This window comes from Dermacentor albipictus, chromosome 2 (genome assembly GCF_038994185.2).
Source record: "Dermacentor albipictus isolate Rhodes 1998 colony chromosome 2, USDA_Dalb.pri_finalv2, whole genome shotgun sequence".
NCBI lineage: Eukaryota > Metazoa > Arthropoda > Arachnida > Ixodida > Ixodidae > Dermacentor > Dermacentor albipictus.
In genome coordinates, this window is record NC_091822.1 from 206,240,910 (window position 1) to 206,268,420 (window position 27,511).

General features: G+C 46.8%; 1 protein-coding gene across 1 annotated transcript in view; it reads right to left on the bottom strand.

The window, feature by feature from the left end:
- The window catches only part of Prp8 (pre-mRNA processing factor 8), a 397,724-nt gene that overhangs the window by 238,952 nt on the left and 131,261 nt on the right, over nucleotides 1–27,511 (bottom strand). The window contains exons 10-12 of the mRNA XM_065433711.2: nucleotides 24,537–24,846; nucleotides 21,677–21,931; nucleotides 14,076–14,285 (exon numbers count right to left, since the gene is read on the bottom strand). Coding sequence (XP_065289783.1) covers nucleotides 14,076–14,285; nucleotides 21,677–21,931; nucleotides 24,537–24,846 — 775 coding nt within the window. The remainder of the gene's footprint in view (nucleotides 1–14,075; nucleotides 14,286–21,676; nucleotides 21,932–24,536; nucleotides 24,847–27,511) is intronic.

Here is a 27,511-nt window from a genome sequence, read left to right on the forward strand (position 1 = left end):
AAGGCAGTTTACACCTGGTTCATGGAGACGTCGGCCAAGAACATCACCCTTAACATTGATATTGTCTGGCAGAATCCTAGCATCCTGCATCCTATGAATAGCTGACTTTAAGGCCAGCATAGATTGGCTGAACAGGTTCAAGTCTTACCACAGAATCATCGGGGAAGTTTCATGTGGTGAAGCCATTTCTGCAGATAATGACGGCACCGCTGCATGGATATCGGCCAACTCGCACGGATCCTAAAAGGCTATGCACCATCAGATATTTACAACGCCGATTAGACCAGGCTCTTCAACAAGATACTACCAACCAAGACCCTAGATTTTAACAGTTTCCTATCCGCGGGAAAATTGGCAGTTTTTGGGTATTCTAGTAAACAATTTTTCTACTGTTACAGCAAATGCTTAATATTAGAATGTATGGTCTCAATTTGTAGAAGGAATTTGCTTTCTAATATTCTTTTCAAGTCAAACATTTACAGTATTTACTCGATTCTAACGTGCATCTGTTTGCAGTGATCTAAAAAAAAAGTATTTTACAGTACTACGCACCTCATTATTTCATAAAGAAATACAGTCGAACCCGACTATATGAAACCAGTTTACACTGAATTATCCTCTACATCAAAAAGTTTCTGAACGCGGTATAATTGCATGAGTATGTATAACAAAAATTACCGTATTTTCTCGATTCTAACGCGCCCTTGATTGTAACACGCACCCGTTTTTTGTGACAATAGCAGGAGTGAGAGAATTGTCCTTTATGTGGGCCTCTCGCTTCGATGTGAACTAAGCAACGAGGACACAGCGCGGTGCACTTAGATGCGTAGACTCTTGTCTCCGCCACACATCGCTTTCAAGATAAGGGCCGCGCAGCTGCGCTATATGTAGCAGTCACCAGTGTAGAACGCGTCTCCTGTTTGCGCCAGTCCCGCATGCAAGTTTCGGGAACTCCGAACACCCATGATGCAGCCCGATTTCTGTCCGTCTCTGCACACATGATCACTTTCCTTTTAATTGCGGCATCGTGATGAACTCAGCATGTCTTTCCAGTCGGTGCTTCCATGCTGAAAGAGCCAACACAGAAGACGGGAAGGCGGAGAGTGCACTAACTTAGCTCAAGGGAAGCATTGCCTAAGCACATGTACTACAGCACATGCAGAAAGCTAAGGTAGCCGCCGTAGCTACGGTAGCTAGGGAGCTAGGCTCGAAGCGCGTACGAGGCGGCCATTTTGAAATGCTGATGGCAATATGACAACGCAGATTTAGGCTCGTACTTGGTTCTAATGTGCACACAATTTTTGGACCCGCTTTACTGAAAAAAAACTGAGAGTTAGATTCGAGCAGAAGAAGCAGGGGAGGCTGATACATTGCTCAATAACGGCCATGCCCTCTGCCATAGATGTCTGCCAGATAAGCAATATGGGGTAGGATTACTAATCCATAAGGATATACCGGGCAGCATTGACGACTTCTACAGCATTAATCAGAAGCTAGCTGTAGTCGTAATCAAACTTAATAAGAGGTATAGATTAAAGGTAGTACAAGCCTACGCTCCAACACCCAGTCATGATAAAGAAGTAAATAAGTTTTATGAAGATGTTGAATTAGCGATGACAAAAGTGCAAACTCAGTATACTGTAGTAGCGGGCGACTGGGAAAAATGGGAAAAAGCAGGCTGGTGAAAAAGCAATTGGCAACTACGGCGTCGATTCTAGGAACGCTAGAGGAGAGATGCTGGTAGAATTCACAGAAAGGAATAAGCTTCGAATAATGGACACCTTTTTCAGGAAGTCGATGAGGATAGCTATAGGGGCTTGTTGGTATGGCGTATCTTATTTTGTTGTAGCGCAAGCTGAACAAGGATAACAGAAAGGCACATCTGACACACACAGCGCTAACTTTCAGCAACTGATTTATTTCCCGTTCTCGTCACTATATATACACCCTTAAACCATCATACAGCACATTTAAAATTTCGGCAAAAAATGAACAAACAAATATAAACTGGGAACCACACGTAAGAACTTTCTTGACTCCCACATTCAGAGACATGTACACGTTCAGCGCGAACAAGGATAATTGATCTCTTTTGAGGATAATGAAATGGAAGGTGTACCGATGCATGCGTCGCCGAATGTTGATATGTGTCTTGCTTCTATTATTAAATGCGTCATCTCACACCTGCTTCTACTCATGATGACTGTTTCTTTAAATCTAGGTTTGCATTTGCATCTCTTGCAATGGATGGCAAGAAAGCCATTAGCGGCCAAGTTGTTTGCTTTGTTATTGTGTTCTTGTAGCCCGTCATTTATGCATCTGCCTGTTTGACTAATGTAGGATCGTCCACACCCGAGTGGATTGCTGTATACCACACACGCGACGCCATCAATGAATTTCTTTTAATGTTGTTTTTCGCATGCAGTAAGTGTGATTCTTTCTGGCCTTGTGTTTTTACATAGGCTGACCAATTTATTAGGCGCCGAAAATACAATGTTGATGCTGCTCCTTCCAGCAATCTTCTTTAATCTATGGGAGAACCCGTGTACGTAGGGGATGACAGCAACCTTTCTTTTGTTCATGTCAGTGCTTGAACCACGCATCTGCTGCAAACTGCTTTGCTGTGCCTTCTTAAGCAGTCCTTCTGCGACTGACACAAGCACACAAGCAATCATTCTTGCTAAGGAATGTTGTGTCAATTCTACGTCGCTGTTCCTGGCCACCACTTCCAAGGGAGCTGGCAGCAGGTATCGCAAACTCGCCCGACGTCATTGTCTCGCCCGCATATTTGTCTTCCGATTGTCCGATGTTATCGTTGGCAAAACAAAGGAGTCCGCTACCCTTTTAACGCATTACCTGCGCTTTTTCCAGAACTTGTGGACGGTGCAGAACTTCCGACACGGTGGCATACTGCACGTTAGCGCACGTCTTTAGCCGCTCTCAATATGGCGGTACACGCAAACGATATGCGGGCGGGCGTGCCGACAAGTGGCTGAACTTAGCGCGTGCCGCGCGGGCCAATGAAAAGCCCCCATTTGGCCACATGATCACAAGCACCCAATGACGGGCTCGCATTCGTTTTGAACTTTTTTGCGCTTTTGTCTGCATTGACGCGACGCATGAGGCTCATCTATGGCACGAAAAAGAGCTGAAGGATCGCTCTTTGAAACGAGGCCAAGATGGTCGCGTAATGGCAGACAACTATGAAATGCGCCGCCGCCGAATATGGCCGTCTTTAGCGCTGTTTTCGTGAGAAACCACGTCGAGTTCGCTCATTCATTTGACAATTTCTTTAAAACTATGCGTCTCAAAGGCCCAAAACTTCAGCTATGGGTGGAAGAGACCCCAATAATTATGAATATAACAAAATTACAAAAACAATTTTTTCCGCTATTTCTTGATCCTAAACACGTTGTCCCTCCTTAAGGGGGGACGCAGCCCTCAAAAATTGAAAAATCACGCAAAAGCAGATTTTTGAAAAACCATATTTTTGGGTTGTATGCCTCACAACCTACCTGTTCTGTAATTATCTGTAAGTATCAGTTCTGTTATCATAAATCAAATCAAATGCGGTGACAAGTCAGATGTCACCGCAGTACAGTGTACTAGAACAGTTATAGTGCACTCACAACGCAGCAGAGCGTGACGCACTTCGTGTTGCCGCTGACAGGTGGCGCTGTTCGCAGCGTCACCTGAAACTTTCCTGCGGGTTGCGGTAAAGCGGCTATAGCGCGTTGCTGTTTTGACCGTAATAAAGGTAAAATGCAGTATGTGCAACGCACGAAACTTCTTTTGGTGCACCTTCGCAGTGTGCACTGAGCTAAATTACTATTGTTGCAGTTGATCTAAGATGGTCGGAGATGTTTTGTTGCCGGAAGCACGAATGAACTAACCTTGCTATTAACGCTGTTCTGTTAATAGCTTGATACGAACGCTGCAGTCACCATAGCAAGGGACACTCGAGTGTTTTCTCCTGCTGATCGATAAAATTGCGAGTATGGTTTCGCCACAACGACCGCGCATCCGCGTTTCCAGCATCACTGCGCTGAATTTACCCACCACTTCAGTTGTCCCCTCATGTATACCTTGCAGTATGTAAATGTAAGGTTGTGTCTCGCAGAGGAACACAACTACTTTATCGGACGTGACAACAACTTCTTTTAAGTTGATCGACGTGCAATAAAGCACTCTGTCAAGGTCGGGGAGTTGATGTGAACTCCAATACTTGAAAGGAGTCTTTAAAACAAAAAGAAACGACAGACAGTGTTGACGCTTGGCCGTAATGCCTTCCTTTCGCGCCAAGTCGTGGTCTATCCCGGAAGCGCAGGGAGCAGCCGGTAAAAAGTCCGAATGGTTATTAAAGCGAAAGCTTTACTGGCCGCAAACTTGCGATTTCGCCATGCCCGTGCTCTGACGAGGCACATGACGTCACACTGCGTTCCTCGTCGTTGCGTTCGCCTCCGCTCACTTCGCCAGCTGTGTCGCGCGCCTGGTAACATATTGGAGGATTGAAAAGGAGAGCTCGCGTGCGCCACAACTACAGTTGAGACAGTAGTATGGACGGTGACAATTCTGATAAGTAGGCAAAGGCCTGGAATCAACATCGAAATGAGATCAAGAGGAAACGAATTGCCCAGTAAACAGACAAACAGCGCGCCAAACTACTGGATGAACACTGCAAACATAGCTAGACAACCAGACTAACCTGGACTTGCAATCAAGATTACCGCATTTACATGATTATAAGTCGACCACTTTTTTAAAATCTGAAAATCTGAAGTGGGGGGGTCGACTTACAATCAAAACCAAAACATGGCACCGGCAAAAAACCGCAACCAACGGGAGCTACAGCGTAGTTACAATTTTATGTTTGCTCTACGGCCCTACCCGTAACTTTTCGCTATTCTGCGTGTTTGTTCACTTTTCGAAAGGGTGTTTCAACATTTTTGAGAATTTTACAGTGCACGCAACACTCATGAGGGGGTGTCGATAGTTGATGGAAGCGCCACTGTTCCATTTGCGGCAGCACCCTCAGAACGGCGCCGCTTGAAGGTTTCTCTTTGCCTGTAGCGCTTAGCTTTTTCTATAGTTTGACGAAAGGCATTGGTTTGACGTTTTCCACTTGACCGCCGGCTACGTGCTACTTCTATGCTTCCTCAGTCATTATGAGTGCTCCAGGCCCACTAATCATTCGGTACTCATTCACAGCAGCGTTCAAGAAGGCTGCGATCCTTTACGCCGAAGAAACACATCACTGCGCAGCGGGCCACAAGTTCGATGTTTCTGAACGGGTGGTGCGAGAGTGGCGACTGCAGTGAAGCGAAATTTTTCACCTGTGACGGCAAGTGAGGAATTTCCCATGTGCCGAAGTCTTGACGCATTCCGGAGCTGTAGGCTAAGCATGCGGCGTACGTCGCTGAAATGCGCGATCGGTCCCTGCCAGTGAAGTGCGACATGGTCATGAAACAAGCCCGGATCTTCGCCTTTTAAGGACCTGCTCCGCCGTAAGTACGAGTGGACGGCAGCAGAAGACCGCGAAATTATGCCAAACAGATCTGTCAAAAGAGCATCCCTGATGGCTGCGTATGGTTGGGTGCATTTGGCATGAGCTGCTCTTCCACAAGATGTGGTGCGGTCGTTCGCCAAATGTGAAATTTCGCGGGATGACGACGCGCTGTTGCACCGTAGCAGCGATGACAGCACTAGTGAAGACGGGTACAGTAGAACCCCGCTGTTACGTTCCTCACTGCTGCGTTTTCCCGGCTGCTACGTCGTTTTCATCCGGTCCCGGCATAGCTTCCATAGGATACAATGTATAAGAAACCCCGCTGTTACGTAGTAGCTGTCAAAACGTTCCCGCATGGTACGTCGCAACTTAGCACCCCGCACCCGCCTGGGCTAAAGTAGGCAACGCATTCCAACTGCCATTTTGGCTTTTGACGAGTTTTGGCTGGGCTTGGCTGGGCTTGGCTATGGAACTGGCTGCAAGAAGCCGCACGCCAGTTCGAGAGGCCGCCACTAAGTGGTCATTCGTGAAAAATGCTCTCACTATCATCACTGTGATTACGGTCACTGCATCGTTGTTGGACGTGTCGACTCGCGGAGGAAGGAAACTCGGGAGAGACCCTGACGTCTTTCTTTGTGAAGCTAAAGTGAAACCGGAAGTCGGCGTTACTGGTGGCGTTGCTACACCTATTGGGCCAGCTCTCCTCTGTTGTTTACACTTCTCCCACGCCGCGCTGCCATATGGCGCTGCGCGCAACCGGGCTGCTTGGACGCGTGCGCTCCGCAGCAATACTAAGCAATCGTTATCACGTCAGCATGATTACGCTAAAGAGGGCAAAATTTCCCGCGAATATTCCTTCGTCCGTTGCCATTGCCATGACGAGGAGGAGCACGAGCCGCATGATGCCGGGGAGTTACCAAATCGTAGCTTTGGAGAAGCCGTCGCGGCTCTGGACCTCTTCCGCAGGTACGTCGCACCTCACAGAGACGCTGACAGCAATGCGGCCTTCCAGGCTATTGAGAAACATGTGGAGATCTAGCGAGCGAAAGAAACGGCAAGCCACCATTATAGACGTTTTTAAGTCCTAAGCGCACTCTGTGGAAATAAATTGTCTATAGTTGAAGTTTCTTCATTCAATTTCGGAGCTTTCCTCACTGTTGCATTTTCCCGGCTGTTACGTTTTTTTTCCCCGGTCCGGTGAAAAGCGTATGAACGGGGTTCCACTGTAGTCCAGTGACCATGTCAGCTACTAACAAATTTTCGTTATCGAATGCGCCCTCGGGTATGCTCTCCTTTTTTTCCTGTCACGCGATATGGGGGGGTCGACTTACATTCAAGTCGACTTACAATCGTGTAAATACGGTTATTCAAGGCTAACCATGCTATGCCTTAGCTTTCACTACGTATATCCTGGCATAGGTGAGCTAAGCCACTGCCAATTTTTGTCCAGTGAGGATTGGATTGTTTTCTTTCTGGGTGTCTCACTCACTCACAGTGCACACTGAGTGAAGTGTCAAGCACAGAGCAAGCACAGAGGATACTGCTGAAAATGCCGGCGGGACTTGCAGTCAACAGCACATTGATCCAACAGAACACACTCCACACGAAGCGAGGGGAAGTTTTCAGGAAAAACAGGCAGCAGCACCTCTGGCGGGCACTAGGGCAGTCGACACAGAGTGCGCCACAGCAACACGGTGCAGGGACGTGGCAGTGAGCACACTGATCCTATTCTAGTACACTGTAACCGCAGCGTACAGTCGAACACGGATACTATATCGAACACACATATATCGAATTATTGTCTGTACCGAACTCGTAAATTATCCCCTTGAAAATTCTGTGTTAAAGTATGGAAATTCGTACGTTTATATCGAACGATATTTTTACCCACCATTGGATATATAGAACACCGCGCGATCTCGGCACTCGCTGCACCCGCGAGCTCCACGCCTTCCCCGAAAGGCTCGGAAAACGCGAGAGCGAGAGGCTCGGACTGTACTCCCGCTGCGCCCGCTCTCCGCAGAACTGCTTTTTTTTTCTCTCTCTCTCTCTCTCCCAATGTCTCTCATCCTTTCCCCGCATAGCCAGGAACGAAGGCGCCGGTGGCCTCCTCCTTTTGCCTTTTTTTTTCTTGTTGCTTGGCTCAGCCAACCACCACTCGTGCCTTTCGTACGTCGCTGTCGCCCTCGGAGGTGGCCATCACGAGTGCTTTGTTGGCGGAGGCTGCGCACGTGAATTCTTGTGTTTTGTGCGCGTTCTTGTGTTTCGTGTTCATTATTGTTTTGCATGTGTCTCACGACACGTGTGACTGGATCGTGGTGAGCTGACGCGGAAGCAATGGCCGCAGCAAGCACAAGCAGCGTCAAGAAGCGCAAGAACCTGGACTTTGCGACAAAGCTGAAAGCCATTCAGCGTGTTGAGGCGGGCGAGAAAAGTGCGACGGTGGCAGACGACTTCGGGATTCCTCGGAGCACTCTAAGCACCTTGTTAAAAAACAAGGCGGACATAAAGTCGAAAGCGGCGGAGCAACGAACGTCGGGAGCTTGTCGTGTGCGCGCTTCTGCCCACGAGAAAGTTGAAAAGGCCCTCTATGCGTGGTTTTTAGAGGTGCGGGCTAAGAACATTCCGGTGGATGGCCCAATGCTAATGGCTAAAGCTAAATGGTTTGCCGCTGCACTCAGTGATGACAACTTCGCCAAAAACACAGGGTGGCTGCAGAGGTTTAAGAACCGCCATAAGATAGTTGGCAAAACCATTTCTGGGGAAAGCAGAGCCGTCATCAGCCAGGATATCCAGCAGTGGATTTCAAAGGAATGGCGGGAAATTTGCGCGAAGTTTTCACCCGCGGAAATCTTCAACGCCGACGGGACCGGGTTGTTTTGGCAGATGCTGCCCAGCAAGACGCTCGACGTCCGGGGCACCATGTGTCACGGGGGCAAGATGAGCAAAGGCCGCGTGAGCGTTCTGCTCGCTGCTAACATGGATGGCTCTCAAAAGCTCCAGCCCTTTGTGATCGGCAAAGCAAGGGCACCGCGCTGCTTCAAAAACTGTAAGCAGCTCCCCGTTCGCTACGCATTCAATAAGAAAGCGTGGATGACGCGTCAGCTGTTTACGGAATGGCTGCAAGCGTGGGACACCGAACTGGGCAAGTCGGGTTGTCACGCTTGCCTTCTTGTCGATAATTGCTCGGCCCATCACACCACCTGCAAGCTCGAAAACATCGCGCTCAAGTTTCTGCCGGCGAACACGACAGCGAAGTTGCAGCCACTCGACCAGGGCATCATTAAGTCCTTGAAAGTCGGCTACAGGAAGCAACTCATTGATAGGCTTTTGGTGAACCTCCGCATGGGCACCGAGCTTAAGCATCTATGCCTTAAGATTGACCTGCTGGGGGCCATTCAAATGATGACGGGCGCCTGGAGAGACGTGAAGCAGAATACCGTGGCCAACTGCTTCCGGAAGGCAGGCTTCATGACGGCCAAACTTCCCGAAACCTGCGAAGACGGCGACGGCGACGAGTGCATGGACGACGCGTTTCGCGAGTTGTCGTGCCTTTTCCCGGCTGCCGTTCCAGCCGAAGTGTCTGCTGACGATTTTGTGGACGTTGACAGCAATGTTCAGGCTGTTGCTAGCCTCGCCGACGAGGACATTGTAGCTGCAGTCGCAGGGACCCAGGCCGACAGCTCGAGTGGCGACGAAGATCGTCCTGACGAGGGGGCGGCTACACGCTAGTACTCCGCCACTGAAGTGGCGGCCGCGTTCAGCTTGATTCGCCGTTGTTGCGGCGACATGGAAGGAACCGGGCTCTCGCACCTGAACAGCCTCGATAAGATCGAGGTTGGCGTCTTTAATTTCATTTGCAAGGCGAAGAAGCAGACAAACATAAGCGATTTTTTTTCACGCAAATAAAGCATTACGTTGCGGCATGTGTGCAGAAATAGTTGTCATTCTTGAATGCGCCGATCGGTAGGTCTTTGTCCGCCACAGGTAGTCTCTGGGCCTGCATTTTTTTATATCGAATTTTTAATATATCGAATTAATTCGCGATCCCCTTCGAGTTCGATATACCGTATTTACTCGCATAATGATCGCACTCGCGTAATGATCGCACTCCTGAATTTTGTCGTCAAAATTCGATTTTTTTTATTTCCCGTGTAATGATCGCACCCCGAACTTGCCGCAGCGATATGTGGTGTTCCAAGTCCAGCTAACAATGATCGCGCTTACCATCTGTCGAATGCCAAGCGAACGACTCGCCTGCACGCACCAAACATTCTTAAGTGGATGCCTCATTTCATTACTTTCATCACTTTACGCACTTCCATGACAAAAAGAGGTAGAACGAAACCTGCCTTTATTATGGGTAGGCTTTATAATCGTTGTGGTCAACAAAAACAAAAGAGGCGCCTTTCGATTCTTTTCGTGTGCACTCGTGAGCCCGCAACAAATCGCGCGCGGCAATGATAGTAGCCACGTTTACACGGATACGTTAAAAGTGTACCCTATTCATACGCCGACGCTTGTAACGCAGCTAAGATATTCGCCCATCCTTAGAGAAAACGTGCCATGTTAGGAGAGTAGTGAAACCGGTGCCGCAGTTTCCGCAGCACACCGGCCATGCGTTTCTGTCACTGGCAGCTAAGTGCTCCCATCGGTTTCTGTCCCCTCAAAGTGGACATGGCTACGTTATTGCCGCAAACTTGCCGATACTAACGATATTATTCATCACTGATACGGAAGAAACTGTTTCAATGCACGTAACGTACTCACGAGAAGATAAAAAAACCGCGTTCGGCGCGCTTGGCCTGCTCCGCCGGCCGCCATGTTTGTTTTGGTGTCCCGCACCCGCATCCCGCAGTAAACGCGGAACGAAAAAAAAAAATTTTTTTTTCGTGGGAAATTTAACCCGCGTAATGATCGCACCCCTGAATTTGCGTCAATTTTTCTGGCGAAAAAAGTGCGATCATTATGCGAGTAAATACGGTATCCGTGTTCGACTGTACAAGATTCCGAGGAGCACTCTCAGCACCATCTTGAGAAATAGGGGGCAGATTAGGGCTAAAGTGGACAAATGACCCGGTTCCTGTGCCACCCGACCAGTACACACAACCATGCGTAAGACGTCAAGGCGGCCGTGTACAAGTGGTTGATCTGAAAATGCTGCAGACGTGCCAGCTTCCCTAAGCTTGGCGATTACTTTGAAAGTTCTGATGCATGCAACGAAGCCATTGCCGGTGTTGCCGAAGTTTGGAGCAAGCTGTCAGAATTCCTGAAAGTCGTGGACAAATCAACAGTCCACAAGTACAGTAGAATTTCAATGATACGAATTTCAAAAGTGTTTTGGGTAGTCTACATTATATAGAATACGCTATGATTTGGGATTACACAAACAGTTTCTCAAGCCTTCACGGATAATACGAACGCGCCAATGACCAGCGCACACGAGCGGGGCGATGTGGCTGGTCTCAGAGGGGGAGAGTAGCCACTGTGGCTAATGCACAGCTGCTGGCCCTTCTCACGCCCACTTCCCTTCACCTCCAGTCTATGCCGGCCAAGCGGCAGCGGCCCCCTGCCCTCCTCTCTACTTCCGCCTCCCTTCACCTCCACATCACTCCCCGCCCGCTTCCCTTCACCTTCAGTCACTACCATCCGAGCGGCAGCAGCCACCGGACCACCTCTCTACACCCGCCTCCATTCACCTCCACGTCTTTTCATGCCCGCTTCCCTTTACCTTCAGTCTCTGCCGTCTGAGCGGCAGCAGCCACCGGACCTCCTTTCTACACCCGCCTCCATTCACCTCCACATCTTTTCACGCCCACTTCCCTTCACCTCCAGTCTCTTCACCCGATCTGAAAGGAAAAGCCGAATCGCCATCACCATCACAGGAGGCTGCGCGCTGCTCTGCATGCGTTTCTTCAGTGTTCGCTGCTGCTGCCCTGTGCGTTTTGGGTAACTGCAACAGCACTGCAACATGGACTACCTGAACGAAATGGATGCAAGTTTAGTGTGCACAAAAAGACTGAAGCGTTCGCTGTTCGGCATGTCGCGAAAAAGGAAGGCCTTTACGTACAGAGAAAATTGAAATCCTCAGTCGAAATTGAAAGTTTTACAGAGAAAATTGAAATCCTCAAGGTCGACGACAACCCAAAGAAGAAACATGTCGAGTTGGCAAAGAAGCTAGGCATAGCACCATCGACGCTGTGCACTATTATTGGGCAGTGAGACGTTGTGATGAAGAATATCCAGCACTTCGGCGTGAACATCAAACAGGCGAAGACAGCTACGCAAAAGAAACTGGAAGAGGTCCTGCTGACATGGTTTGGCAAAGTTACAGCGGCCGGCATCAACGCGGACAGCAAGGTGCTAGGCGAGGTGGTGGACAACATTGCGCTTTTCCTGGGAATTGAAAATTTCCAAGCTTCCGGGGGGATGTCTGCATCATTTTAAAGAGATACATGGACTTGCCTACAGAGTCGTTTGCAGTGAAGAAAAAAAAAGTGGACCAGTCAGCTGTCAGCGACTAGAGAGAAGGTTGTGGGTGAAGAACCAGGCTTGCCAGGGGGGCCAAACAAGTAAGGAGAGAATCACCGTGATTTTTTGCATGAATGCCCACAGCTCAGAGAAAATGCAGCTTACAGTCATAGGCAAGTCTAAACAGCCGAGGTGCTTTCGATCGGCAGGATGTTTACCTTGTTTGTACAAAGGGAACAAGAAAGAGCGGATGACTGCGGAATTTTTCCGCGTGTTCCTCACGCTCCTGGATTGGAAAATGGCTGCAAAAAGCGAAAAATCTTGCTTTTCTTAGATCAGTGTTTGGCCCACACAATAAAAACGACCTTTAACAACGTCACCGTAAAGTTCCTGCCTACCAACACTACAAGCCATTTGCAGCCACTGGGCACGAGAATAATTTGGAACGTGAAGCACTTCTTCAAAGGACTTCTAGTAATGCGTCTCCTGGCAAAGATTGACCGTAAAGATGAGATTTTGCGGATCAGCCTACTCGATGCGTTACATTTTTTGGCCATGCCTTGGGATAATGTGACCTCGGACACCATCGCAAACTGTTTTCGCAAATGTGGATTTAAAACGGGACGGGACGTGGCTCCGATGGGAGAAAATAAGAGCCCGATGAGGACTTTGGAATTGAAGGCTGGGGGAGTCTGCAAACTCAAGGCTTCTGCTCACGACAACATCGCGACCTGCGGGTTGAGATCCATGTAAGAATTGGTCGTCCATGTAAGAATTGTCATCCCGCAGCAAATGCGAGATGACAACAGACCAACAAACAGGCGGCTGCCGCTGTAACAGTGTGTTAAACCGAAACAAAAATGACGGCCGGCGGAGCAAGCCGAATGAGATTTTTTCTTCTTTTCGCGAGTACATTGCACACATTGAAAAAGTTTCTTCCGCATCAGTAATGAATAATATCGTTAACATCGGCAAGTCTGCGGTAATAACGTAGCTATGTCCACTTTGAGGGGATAGAAACAGGGATGGGCGTGCTTAGCTGCCAGTGACAAACACATGGCAGGCATGCTGCAAAAAGTGCGGTATTTGTCTTCACTACTATCCTAATACGGCACGTTTCCACAAAGGGTGGGCGAATATCTTAGCTGTGTTACAAGCGTCGGCCTATGAATAGGGTACACTTCTAACGTATCCATGTAAACATGGCTACTATTGTTGCCGCTTGCAATTTGTTGCATGGCCACGAGTGCAGATGCAAAGAATCAAAAGGCGCCGTTTTTGTTTTTTTCGTTGACCACAACCATTATAAAGCCTACAAATAATAAAGCCAAGGCAAGTTTGGTTTCAGCTGCATTTTTCATGGAAGTGTGGAATGTAATGAAAGGAATAAAATGGGGCATCTGCTTATGAATGTTTGGTACGTGCAGACCACTTGGTATGTTTTGAAGAGTCGTTCGTGTAGCATTCGACAGATGGTAAGCACGATCATCATTAGCTAGACTTGGCCCACGACATAACAAGTTCGGCGTGCGATTACACCGGAAAGAAAAAAATCTAATTTTGACGACAAAATTCAGGGGTGCGATCATTACGCGAGTGCAATCATTATGCAAATAAATACAGTAAATCTTTGTTTTCCAAATCAGAGAAAGTTGCATTTCTGTATGAAAGAATGAGATGTGTGGTACTGTAAAGGACTTTTCTTTTTTTAGGTCACAGCAAACAAGTGCACGTTACAATCGAGGGCGGTTTTTTTTTTTCTTTTCTTTCTATTGGTTTCGCAAAATGGGAGCGCGTTACAATCGAGGACATGTTATAATGGAGTAAATACGGTACGTGAGGTGATGGCTGAGACAGTACTGTGGCTCACGAAGTCTGCAGCCGCGGTGATCTGTACTCCTTTGAGATAGCAGAAACCCATCCAACCAGCAAGACAACAAGTGGGGGATGTTACAGAGGCATGAGGAAGGGAGGAGAGCACAGTGGACAGCTACGCCCAGCATATCATCGACACGCAGGTTGGATGCCCTAAATGGACTGCAAGGTTCCCCTCAAAAACCTGCTGTGTGTCTTGTTCAGAGATCAGTGAGCCACTCACCGAGGCCCTCAGCTCCAGATCAAAGTGGCTCTCCACACGCTGCTTGGTGACAGTCTTGGCAACACCCTTGGAGTGGCGACCTTCGAACTGGCGGGAGAGCAGGTTACCCAGCCAGCGCTCCAGCAGCGGAGTGATTCCTCGCATGAAGAACAGCCACACTCGCCAACCAGGTGCCCAGAAGCCACAGCCAGGTCCCTTGCCCACAGGGCCCTGCGCAGTTGAGGTGCAGAGGGAACCATCACAACTGGATTATAGGGGAGCCTCATTAATTCAAACTAGAAGTGCATTTTATTCTAATAATTTTCTGTTTCGTTTAGAGTCACAATACATTTGCTGACCAATAATACAAAATCAGCTGGAAAAACAAAATTCTTATTAAACGAATTCTAATATATCAAATTTACCAGAAAAATTTGGCGGTGCATCTATAGCAATGAATGCCTTGATCTGAAGGGAAATTCATGCGCCGCACAGTTAACATTCACTGCACTGGCACATAATTCTATAACATTTTCCAACTAAGCTCTGAGCACTTACATTAGCGATTTGTGCTGTATGCAGGCTCTTCTTCAAGGGCACTTTTCAAGCTATGGAGCAGTAACTCCTCTATCAGAGCTGATTTTGTTTATGCCACATAGGTGCCTCAAGTTATTGTACTTCGATGATCAAACAATTTATTGTTTGTAGAGAAGCCGATGACCGGATTGCAGTAGAACCCCATTGATATGTTTTTTTTTCAGGGACTGTGGAAAAAAAATTCAACATTCAGGAAAACATAACAATGAGAGAGGGAGCAAACCACCTGAGAAATTCATAAAAACCTCTGAATGGCCACTTGTCACAACGAATCGACCCCTCACTGCAACGTACCAGGCCCTTGTTGCAACATGCAAAAGCATATTCCTCTTCACAACTAAATTTATGTGACTGCCCTGCACAAATGAAACATATGATGCGGAGACATATGGAGACATATCAAATGGGAACATAGTACCCAACAGTCAATGGGATACAGGTCGCGATTACGAGAATGCATTGTAGCCGCTGGAAAGAGGCAACAGCGAGGAACGTATCAACGAGAGTTCACTGTACAGTAAAACCTTGTTAATTTGTATTTCACGGAAGCGAAACAAATGTCCGAATTAATTGAATGTCGAATTATCAAGGGCATCAAGAAAAAAAGCAACTACTTACTACGTTAACAGGGTGTCTACCAAGCTGACATTTCCGAATTCCCTGACTTTTCCAGGTTATCCCTGAGCACCTTTGCGAAATTCCCTGAATGAGCCAGAACTTTGTTTTATGTCAAGACAGGCTGACACCACGATGCCCGATGCTGTCACTCTCTAGTAAGCATACTGAAACAAAAAAAATGACTTAATCCAGTTTGAATAGTAAGGAGTAATATCTATTTTATTTAAAAAGAAAACAGAAGGAAGGTGTTAGTAAAATGCACAGCGAAAGAAATGGTAAAGCCCATTCCAAATTGAGTCAAACATTTTCAAATACGAATGAAAAGGAGATGCATACATAAGTACATATTTTTTAATGTCAGCTATTTCTATCAACTGATAGCAAGCTCATCTGTATGAGGTCCTGAACTTTGTCACAACTAAGGTTCTCTCTCAGCAGCTGGGAAGTCAACCTCAACTGTCCTGACATACTCTCAGCCCGTACACAACATCTCAGTGTTGGGTTTCACTGCGTAAACAATTTATTTTGGTTTGGATGAGGGACACCTGTGTCTCAGCGTCAGCCATCACTTAGTTTTTTTAGCTCAAGCTCCTTCAAAAAGGCGGCGGCACCCTTCCTTTCCCGTTAATTCCTCAGTGCGTCGGCCCTTTCTGTTCGCATCCTCCTTCTACCACACTTTCACCACATGGATCATCTGAAGCATCCTCTTGGTCAATTGTGCAGTCAACATTTGATTTTTCGGACATCCGAGGGGCCGCAAAAAAAAAACGAAAAAGAACGGGCAGTCTGAAAAAAATTAATGCATGTCTTTAACTGCCTTTAAGGGCTAAAATTACCACAGGCACGTCTGAAAAAGCTCTGAAGGCCTGCCAGTACGCTTTTTAGGCATATCAGGGCTTGTACTGTGACAGGAGACAACGTGCACGCATGTGTAATTAAGTAATACATACTGTGTCCCGCAACAATTGCCCCCTTCTCACGCTTGTTATGCTTCACCGCCTAACATTAGTGTACTGAGGCGAAGCTAACATTCGGAGACTGGCATTACGCAACGCGCTGTGCTCTGCGAGCTTCAAAGCCAATCGCGAGGATTACAAGGGCGGAGTCGGTGCGATTGGTGATAGCGGCGAATTCTTTCAATGAAAAACACGGCACCGCACGGCAAGAAGCTTAATAGCGAACATAGAAGCAGCTAGGCCTTACATTGCCGCGGTGGTGGTTACGGCTGCCAGCAGATCTGCCTGCGAGAGTGCCGGTTCGAGGCGGCGAGATAATCAAAATAGCGGCGGTGTCGGCTTTGATTAATGCCATTTCAGACCTGCAGTCAGGGAAATATACATTGACTATATGGAGTACGTGGTGGTGCCGCAAAACCATGCAAATTATCGGGCATGTCCGAAAAATCGGGCGTCTAGAAAATCGGTCGTTAACTACTCTGGCAATACATCATGCCGATGACACGGCGTCAATGACGATTCGTTGCGATTCCTCTGTTACTGGAGCCAGCATTAACACGACTTTCGTTCCCTTTCAATAAAGTTACAGCTAATTTTCCCTGATAAAAGCACAAATTCCCTGAGTTTTCCCTGAGTTTTTCCAGACTGTTCAAATTCCCTGAGAATTCCCGGTTTTCCCGGTTGGTAGACACCCTGGTTAACATGCTTTTATTTACCGAATGAATGAGCCAATCCTGTTTCAATGTTCTACACATGTAGTGTGGAAGCTGCAATTATCATCTCGTGGATGATTAATGCTTGCAACATCGAAAGCCTCACAACTTCCTTTACAGCGCAGCAGCGGTGCACATCTTCATCTGAGATGGGCTTCTTTACTACCACGCCCACATCCCGATTATTTTTTCACCGTTGAGCTAGTCGCCGTCAGTCGCAATGTAGCCGGTGCTCTTCATGCTCGAAAGCTCGTCAAAACTGTTTGCTGCAACCAGTGCGGACGGAACTGTGTTTCGCTGTCAAATCATAGACAATTCCCTTGCAGTTCTGAAGGCATGCGATAGACACACGCACTGAGTCAAAACGAAACTACTGTTTGCTGCAACTGCGGACGAAACCGCGGTCACTATCGATGCGATCATGGATGGCGACTACACAGTTTTGAAGGCATTCGGCCGACGTGTGCACAAAGTCAAGCGATACTGTTTGCCACAACCACCGCAGACGAAACCAAGGCCACTATTGATGCAATCATGTATGGCAACTATGCAGTCATAAAGGCACACGGCCAATGCAGTGCTACTTGCGGCAGTAAACGCAAAAAAAACTTTAAAGGCACAAATGGGCAGGAAGCGTTCCGGCATTGCTGTAAATTACGTGTGATTTCCACTGATGATTATGGTGGTGCAAGCTCAACCGCTTCATTTCGGTTCATGCCATTTTTGCTCTTTTGTGGCGCTCCAGCACTTGCCCAGCTCCGCGATTTGTCCGAACCAATCAGCAGCCAAATACGTCTGCATTAAGGCGAGTTTCACTGCATGAAGTAGCGCATCCGCCTGTCGGGACGAAAGGACGACTCCAAATTATCAGATTTCTTGAATTAACGAGGTTTTACTGTATAGGCAAACTCCTATGTCTTCCCACGAGTCAAGGCGACGCCCTTTTGCCGTGTGAGCATGAATTATGGGTTAGGAAGTTGTTTTTCACAGACTTTATAGTGCCTATAATTGTATAATTCTGTCATTTGTGCCCATATATCTTTATTTTTGCTTTTACTGCCTCAAAATGCTTTTTTTTTTCTAGAACTTATTTTCTTCCGAAAATATGTATTTCTGTCCACAAGAGCAAGCAGCATTGGCAGATGCTGTTGCTAATGACAGTGCACCTGGCAATGTGTCATTCTTGGCTCAGCAGCGGTCCGATATGGAGGTTCCCATTGTTGATTTCGCCAAGTGCGAGATTCATCCCGTAATTCACTTTTTGCATGCCAGAGGGACTCCACCCATAGATATTCATCTTCAGTTGGCTGAGGTGTATGGCTACAAGTGTATGGCTACAAGTGTATGTCCTAAAGTGGTACAGAGAGTTTAGTGCCGGTCGGAAGGAAGTCCACGTTGAAGAATGGAGTGGAAGACTGTCAGTTTTGGAGGCGGTTATCGAGATGGCCCAGCGCAAAGTGCTTCAAAACAGGAGGATCACCGTCTGTGAATTTGTTGCTCAGATTCCTGGGAGTTCTTACAGTAGAGTGGAAAGAGCTTTCACTAAAAATTGGGGTATCGCAAGTGTTGCGCTCGATGGGTACCATGGCTGTTGACATCAGACCACTAGGAGAAACGCCTTGACTGTGCTCGCCAGTTTCTTCAAAAGTGTCTAGAAGATAATAAAGGATTGTTGGGCTCTACTGTTACGGGAGGCGAAACGTGGGTGTTTCATTTCACTCCAGAAACGGAACAAAAATCCAAACAGAGGCGTCACCCAAAGTCACCAGTCGCAAAGAAGTTTCAACCAAACTCCTTCTGCTGGCGAAGTCATGGCCAGCGTTTTTTGGGATTGCAAGGGGATACTGCTGATCGATTTCATGGAACGTGGGACAACAATCAACTCAGATAGTTATTGTGCAACACTAAGAAAACTCAGGCGAGCTATCCAGAGCCGCTAGCGAGGACGACTTGCAGCCGGTGTAACACTGCTTCATGACAATGCCCGACTTCACGTCTCCCGTCAAACCCAGGAACTTTTGACAAACTTTGGGCGGACTGTCAGGCCCCACACACCGTACAATCCAGACCTCACGCCTAGTGATTATCACTTGTTCCCCAAGTTAAAGGAACATTTGAGTGGCCAACGCTTCCAGGGGACGTATTCTGAAACGTTCGCCGCGGCGAAGTTTCGCACTGGCCACGCCTCCGCCGTTGCGGCGCGCGCTGAATGGCTGCTTTGACAAAACCGGAAATTCACTTGCGCCACCTGAATTTCCGGTTTTGTCAAAGCAGCCATTCAGAGCGCGCCGCAACGGCGGAGGCGTGGCCAGTGCGAAACTTCGCCGCGGTGAACGTTTCAGAATACGTCCCCAGAGTGACGATGAAGTCAAAGAAAAGGTGAAACTCTTCCTCAACGGGCTGGCGGCGAAGTTCTACAACACTGGGATACAGAAATTGGAGCACAGTCTACAAAAATGCATAGAAAAATATGGCAATTATGTAGAAAAATAGAGCAAAGTTGTGCAAAACGAAATATAAGTTAGAAAGACTGCTAAGGCATATCTGTTCGTAAAGGCGTACTTGTTGCATTTATTTACCTTTATTGCTTGTGTTCGTGCAAGTGAGTGTGCAATTTCTTTGCACCATGACGGTCAATCTGGTATATGGTTATGCATTATCTCATGGTAATTTTTGTTCACACGCATTGCTGTACTTCTGTGTTTCATTATGCTCATGCATAATAGAAATCAACTTCCGCCGCCTCTGCAAGAGAGTGCCGACAAAGAGAAAAATGACATTTCGCGTGCCTCCGTTGCGATCACGTGGAGAAACCGAAACCGCAAAAGGGGTGTTGCCGCAGTCTGCGCGACGCGCTGAAGCTAGAAATCAGTTGTTTATCTCCCCAAGAAGGTAGCACAAGTTTAAAATGCTTCTTGTAAGTCCTAAGAGGTGGCAGCACCTCCCAGTAAGCACGCATCATCACTATGGTGATAATTTCATACGGAGGGTCGAAACCGTACCCGTACGGCAAAGACTTTGCGGGACAGAAATCCGCCACCATACATGTACGGCAAAAACCTTAATAGATACTTTACAGCCAATGGAATGTAAGCCCACAAAATGTGGCAACCACGTGGCACAATATGTAGCAAAATAACTAATTTCTGAAATGAAAGGTGAGAAATCTGCTTGCTATCTTTCATAGAGTACACATTAGACCTCATTCTGCAAAAAGAATTTCGGTTCTAATTGTTCTAGGTGTTGAGTTATCGAGGTCTCAATATTGCATGGAGCCAAGAATTTGTGTTTTGAGAAAAATGCAAAAAACAAACAGCACAAAACTTAATTAACAGATATTTTGCACATATTTACACATGTACATTCCTAATAACCAACAGGGATGTAGTCTAATCGCCTGCTGCTGTTTAAATGTCTCTTTAGCGCCCCTTGAAGACTGTCGGCCAAAGAATGACTCCGAGCACCTTTATTTTCTCTGCATTTGTCCTTCTCAGTCATCCGTTGTTGCTCATTGGGCTGGGATTCAGGCTGAGCTCATTCAGGATTGCTGCCGATGTCCTCCTGTTGCCTGTGTTCAATCACATTGCTGCCTCTGCCACAGCAGCTTCTACAGTGAATAGCGATGCATGGAGTTGCTTTGGTGCAAGTGACCAGATTATGGAATGTAAACTCCCATTATTGTTCAGAGTTTTACCTCTCCGGCACCGCTCACGAAGCTTCCTTTCTGAGGTGCTCATAAATTGGAAAAAATACTTTGCACACATGAGGTGGCAAGTTATACCAGTCAGCTGTGTGCCTTAGAACTGTCAATGTCCATGATCGCTTTGATAGAGGCCACGGTTTCATCCGCAGCGATTGTGACAAAGAGTAGTTTCGTTTTGACTCAGTGCAAAGCTGTTGAGGATTAAAAGCACATGCTACATCGCAATGAATAGACAATTTGTTGGCGACAAGCTCAGTGGTGAAAAAATAATCAGGATGTGCACACAGTAGCTAAAAGCTTGTCTCAGATGGAGACGTGTGCCGTGGTCACACTAGAAAGGAAGCTGCGAGGCTTTCGCTGCTTTGAGCACTAATCAGCCATGAGATGACGAAATTGCTTTTATGCAAAATAGAAGCAGGATTTGCCAGTTCATACAGTAAATAAAGGTCAGTTGCCATAGTAAGCATTTGTTTATTGTGTTCTTGATACCCTTGATAATTCGACATTCAGTTAATTAGGACATGTTTTTTGGTAACATGAAATCCAAATGAACGAGGTTTCACTGCATATCCAAATGCGATCAGTTGAGAATACTGCTTCAGCTCTTTGCAAACGTAACAACATATTTGCAGATGGGCAACGCACAAATGGGCAGACTACGCCAAGTGCAAAGTCTGCCCCCATCCTGGCAGCATGTTTGCATTTATACAGGCATTTCACTTTGAAACCGTCAGGGAAGTTTCAGACTGTCTTGAAATCGCAGCCCATGAGACCATAACATTTCTTAACATGACCATAACAAGCTGCCACCTGGCTGCCAGCGAGCTGTCCGGACTTCAAAAGTCAAAGAGTAAAAAGTGTGCATGCATACTTTTGAGTTAGCGTGAGAGTAATAAAGGCTCACTACGCAAACGTCTCAATAGAGCGCAAAAAGTGCGTGATACAAATGGCATGCAGCAGTCGGCGCCGTCTATAAAAAATACCGCAGAGAAAAGGGTGACAAGATGGCCCTCCAGAAAACAAAATAGCACTGACCGTGTTGAAGCGGTAGTAGACGAGGTGCTTGAGGTCCTTGCACATGCGGATCTGTCGCATGAGCTTGTATTTGTAGCGGTACATGCCCGTCAGCTGGCCGACATGGGCAAATACATACTGTAGCCCATCCGCCAGTTGGAATGCATCTACATTGTTCAGCCGGTACTGCACATGGCTGTCCACCACCAACTTGGTGAGTCGAAGAATTTCACGACACAGGTGGAACGCATTGCCAAAGCGACTCTTCTTACGCTCCTGCACCAAAGGCAAAACAAGATGGTTTCAGTAGAAGTACACAGATATGAATAGCAAAAGACTGTCTCTGCAATTAAGATTTTTCTTTTTTCCCGCACACATCATGAGGTCTCAGGTTTTTTACACTGAAGCCTCATTAATACGTACCCGCATAAAGTATACTAACTGTGAAAAGGCCCCTCGTCAGGTCTGGCCATTTTTTGCTGACAAGCACATCGCGTACAATGCGCGCTAACTACCGAGTCTTGTAAGTACAGTCAAACCTCGATATATTGAACATGGATATATCAAATTATTGCGTATATCAAACACTTTCTATATCAACTGGAAAATCACATGTATTTTTAATTTTTATTTACAACGGGGTCGGATGTTAAATGGATATATTGAACTCTGCCACCCTAGACCCCTTGCGCTCTGTTAAGAGGCGGCGAGCTTTCCCGCAACACTCTCGAAGATAGCAGTGGCGTGACGAGCGTTCCCGACTGCTACGCACTATAGTCGCCAACCATTTATTTGGACCTCACGGGGACTGCGGAAATGTCTGAATGAACAGGTGTCTGAAAAAGCAGATTAAGAAAAAAAAAAAGAAACCCTTTATTTCCACCCACATATTCGGGCTTGGCAGTAGGCTAGAAGAAATCGTGAACACGCCGTTGCACGCTGTTCCGTTTACGCAGAATCAGATAAGCCTGAATAGTTCCGCCATTCACCGTTTTGCTTTCTTCACCGTTACTACCACGTGACACTACGCTCTCATTCGGCAGCCAATCACACAGCGATCCGCACAGTTGTTTTGGTGGCGTCATCGGCACATAAGTCTGTCATATCACAACGACTCACTGTCGTTGGTCGCATCGTCGCTCACATCTGTCATACTAGGATGACAATATATGTCTCCCACTGACACAGCCTGCCAACCAGTCGGCCAATGTTGGCGTCGACGTCACAAAGACTTCTTATCGACGCTGGTGTCATGTTGGCCTATATTGTGACGTACCGCATGTTAACCGAATATTGTTGTGAACAGCTGAAGTTTCTACTGAAACACAGCGCAAATAACGCATTGTCGGCACTGCGCTTACAATGTACGAGTTCAGTCGACTTCATCATCATCATCATCATCATCATCAGCCTGGTTACGCCCACTGCAGGGCAAAGGCCTCTCCCATATTTCTCCGACAACCCCGGTCATGTACTAAATGTGGCCGTGCTGTCCCTGCAAACTTCTTAATCTCATCCGCCCACCTAACTTTCTGCCGCCCCCTGCTACGCTTCCCTTCCCTTGGGATCCAGTCCGTAACCCTTAATGACCATCGGTTATCTTCCCTCCTCATTACATGTCCTGCCCATGCCCATTTCTTTTCGAGTCGACTTACAATCGTGTAAATATGGTATGCCATAAACAAGGTTTCCGGCACTTGCTGCTAGGGTACAGCACATGCACATTTGTATTGTACAAAAGGTGTTCCCTGAAGTACGCTTCGCCGCATGACAGCCAGGTTATGCGGTTAAGCACATTAACCCTTTTAGGGTCAAAGACGTAAACATATAGAGCCACGAACAAGTCCCAAATGGTCAATGCCATATATCTACGACGCTGTCTGTACGTTTGGAAAATGCACTAATTTTGCAGCTCTCTGTCACCTACCAAATGCTGTCACCCTTTGTGGATACAAGAATGTCTTCTTTTCCTCCGTAGTATCAGCTTGAATTCTACCGCTTGTTTACGCCAGTGCATTGGCAACGGCTCGCCCACCAGTTAGTTTAGATATCATCCCGTGGGTTGTTTTCGTTTGTTGCGCTCACAAAAACCTGATGCCTACCTGGTTTCCAATGTTTTCAAAGGGCACCACTAGATGCTCGCCCATATATACAAATGATGCCGCTGTATACGAACTCGCAATAACCGATTTCCCCTCATTAGCGATCGAACGAAAGGTTACTGCAAGTTTGACTCATTCGGTTTTTCTGGTGGGAGCACAATTATAGAGCCCAACCATGTGCTCCCATACATAGTTTAATCACACTATGAATGTGCATGCTGGTTGGTTCTCTGCAAGTGAGTCAAACGGTGATTCCTTTGACACAGACTACTATCCAAGTGCTGGATCAGAATTTATCTATTCAGTGTATCTGAATTTTTTATTCTTATTATAAGTATTTATGCAAGCCCATCTGCATTCACGAATAAACAATGCATGTTTGCCTACTCAAAATATTTTTGTTGCTTGATGGCCACACTAAGAATTGTGGCGAATTTTTTTTCATATAGGTCACACTGAAGATTTTAAATCTGCAATAAAAGAAAAAACGACGCTGGAGGGTTGCATTTGGTAAAAATAGTTGACCCTCAAAGGGTTAAGAGTGAGAAGTGGCTACGATCACAGAACATAGTTCACGTCCCTCACTTATACATGTGCAAGTCTCAATCACGGCATGAGCTTGGTGCCGATACCACAGAGGTGTCGAGCAAGCGGCTTTTTACAGGCGCAGGAGTCCACCTCCTCTCAACACACTTCTAGCAGTTGCTGCCCAACCCATTCCACACTTTGCAGGAGTGTTTGAATTGACCAATGCATGAATCATCCCTTGAGAAACTGACCTTGGTGGTGAGTGTCTTGACAGGCTTCAGGTTGAAGTTGTAGTCGAGGTGGAGGTAGTTGAGGTTCTTGCGGTGGATCAGCAGGTTCAGCATGTTATAGCCCTGGCGGCACACCTGCAAGCCAGCTTCCACCCAGTCAATGGTCGTCGTCTGGAAGAACTTGGTCGATTTGAATGACCGGAAGAGGTACCGCTTCTTCTGTGGCTTGGGGGGCCGGTGCTTGAGTGCATTGAGCACAAAGTACTTCAGCAGCTTCTGGTATGAGACCCTGACCTTCACAGGCATGCCTGGGGGGCAGTGCTCACGGTACCTGTGACAGAGAGACATATAATTGCTCTTCTGCAAACATCTGCATGTCATCCCCACTTGAGTGGGGATGACTTCTGCATGTCATCCCCACTTGAAAACAACTGTCATGGTTGTCGGAACTAAAGATGTGTTTATACCGACATTATTGGTGCCTGGGCGAGCGTCGCTCCACACTGGGCGCGTCTGAGCACATGCACAGGCTGTCGAACCACTGGTCGAACTATAGACGCTGTTGTTCTCACCAACCTTAAGTAATGTATGTGCACGCTCATGCTACGTCAGACTATATTTAGCTCTAACACTTGAAGGCGGGCACATAAGCGGATGACATGCACATCACCCTTACACGAAATACAGTTAAACCTCGAGATAATGAACTTCAATATAATGAAACTATCGATATAACAAAATATTTACCTTTTCATAACTTGTCCATAGAACACCACTTATTCAGAATCTCAATACAATGAAGTGTTTTATGCGATTTCAATAAAACAAAATTTCACTGTCGCCGCAAAGGAATGCAGAGACGATAAATGGAAACTTACCTGGACGTAGATGTTCAAATGATTGAATTACAAATGGCTGCTTGCAAACGCACCTCTCAAATCGCGCATGCGCAGCAAGAGCGACTGCATTAGTGGAGTCACATCATGTTCAGTATAAAGTCCAAGCGTAATAAGATGCTATAAAGCACCGCGTACTGTGCGCTTTAGGTGCGAGTGAAAGTGTGCGAGGGTGAGACAAGAAAAATGGTGGGTTCAGGAGTGCTGCCTTCCCGCGCGAGCAAAGGCAAACGAGGAGGGGAGCGAGTAAACAGTAACGCAATCAAGCAAGCGCAAGGGAGTAGGGGGTAAGTTGGCGCACTTCTCCATTTCAGGCACATCTTGGCTGTGGCTGATCATAGCTGTAAGCGTGGCTGAGTGCATACGCAGCCGCACACCCTGCTTTAGAAGTAATCTGCCGCAAGTGCAAAGAGCGGGTGTGCCGAACTGTCTTCACGCACGTTTAGTATTGGAGGTTGCGTAATCTCGAGTTTCGATGACCCATTGGAGCAAGAGGAAGACGAAGCATTTGCTCCCTGCTGCCGGAGCTTTTCTTGATAGCATCATCCTAGTGCAGGCAATGCTATCAGCCATGGGGATGGAGTGTACACGAAAGCGTGGCTGGCTTCACTACCGCCAAAGTGAAGACATCGTCGACATATGTGGCAGGAAACCATATCATTTGTCGCCGACTCATAAATTTATCGAAATGAATTGCATTTTTCATTCAAATTTGCTATTTCCGACAGCCCGATAATTAAGAAAATTCTTCAGCCCCTTTCCATGCAAGAAACAAATCGGTGACTGTGCTTATTTGCATAGAAGGTCAAATTTCAATGTAACGAAATTTCGATATAACGAAGCATGCCGATTTTACCGACTCCGTTACATCGAGGTTTAATGGTTTATTGTGAAGCTAGTTGAACACTTAAAGGGGCAGATTATCTCTTGACCACTCAAGAATGCAAAAAGCGCGAAAGGCATTAGCATCTGGAAAAGGCATTGCTACAAGATCGCAGCCCAGTTTGCCCATTTACAAAGCCTCCTTGCCCATAAAAAAAGCCAATACTGTATCATTATGAATAAAGCACACTAAATGAACAGAGAATGAGCAAAAGGAGAACAAGGTGAAAGCAGGAGCCAACGTTTCGACAAGTGGACTGGTCTTCTTCAAGGCGACATATGCTTTCCTCGTCGCAGTATATATACGTGGGGTTCTTCTAAAGGGGAGAGGGTGTAACGTGGGTGGGTGCGGCTACGAGCGAAGGTGTGTTAGCATGTTGAAATGGGAATAAAGGAATGCTGTGCACAAGGCCAGGGGCCCGGCCGTCTGTCAGTCACATGTCAACGTCCGCGTGTTAGCCAGCGTGTCAACAGCGTCTGACACTCCGGCTGAGAAAAAAAAGAGCAGGAAAAAAATGCTAACAAACCAAACTAAGTGTTGTTGCCTATAGCTTGAAATTTAGCATAGCAAATGCATTCTAAAGCTACCTTTTAAATGTTTATAGCTATTGGTTGCAATGTCTTGAACTTATGAATAAGGTATGATTTTCTGTATTTTCTTTCGCGTTCAGGGGGGTAATTTGACTGTAAAATGTAGAGTTAAATTCAACAAAGTTATGACCTGGCTGGCTGAAATGCTCGATGACGGCTTTGGGAAGCTTTTTAGCTGTTTCCGCGCTATGTCCATTTAAGGGGGGAGGACATGGGTTGTGGCGGCCCAAAATCGCGAAAAAAACTCGTTTCTTTTTTATTGCATTTTTGGAATGTACAGCTGTTATTGCATCTATATTGTTAACTTCATACCAATAACATCAGTATTTTAGTCACAGTGACGCCTTATACGACATGTACTAGCTGAATTTCAGGCGTGAGAAAATGTTCCAAAAGCCAGGGGAACTCATGCTTCAAAGTGTTGTTTACACTGGCTTTACTCAACAAAGTATAACAAAAACATAGACGTTTCGCCGATGACAATGACGATGCTGACGATGCCACCCGCATAGGTGGCGAAACGTCTATGTTTTTGTTATACTTTGTTGAGTAAAGCCAGTGTAAACAACACTTTGAAGCATGAATTTCAGGCGGAACTTGTCCTGAAACGACACATTTTCCAAAACC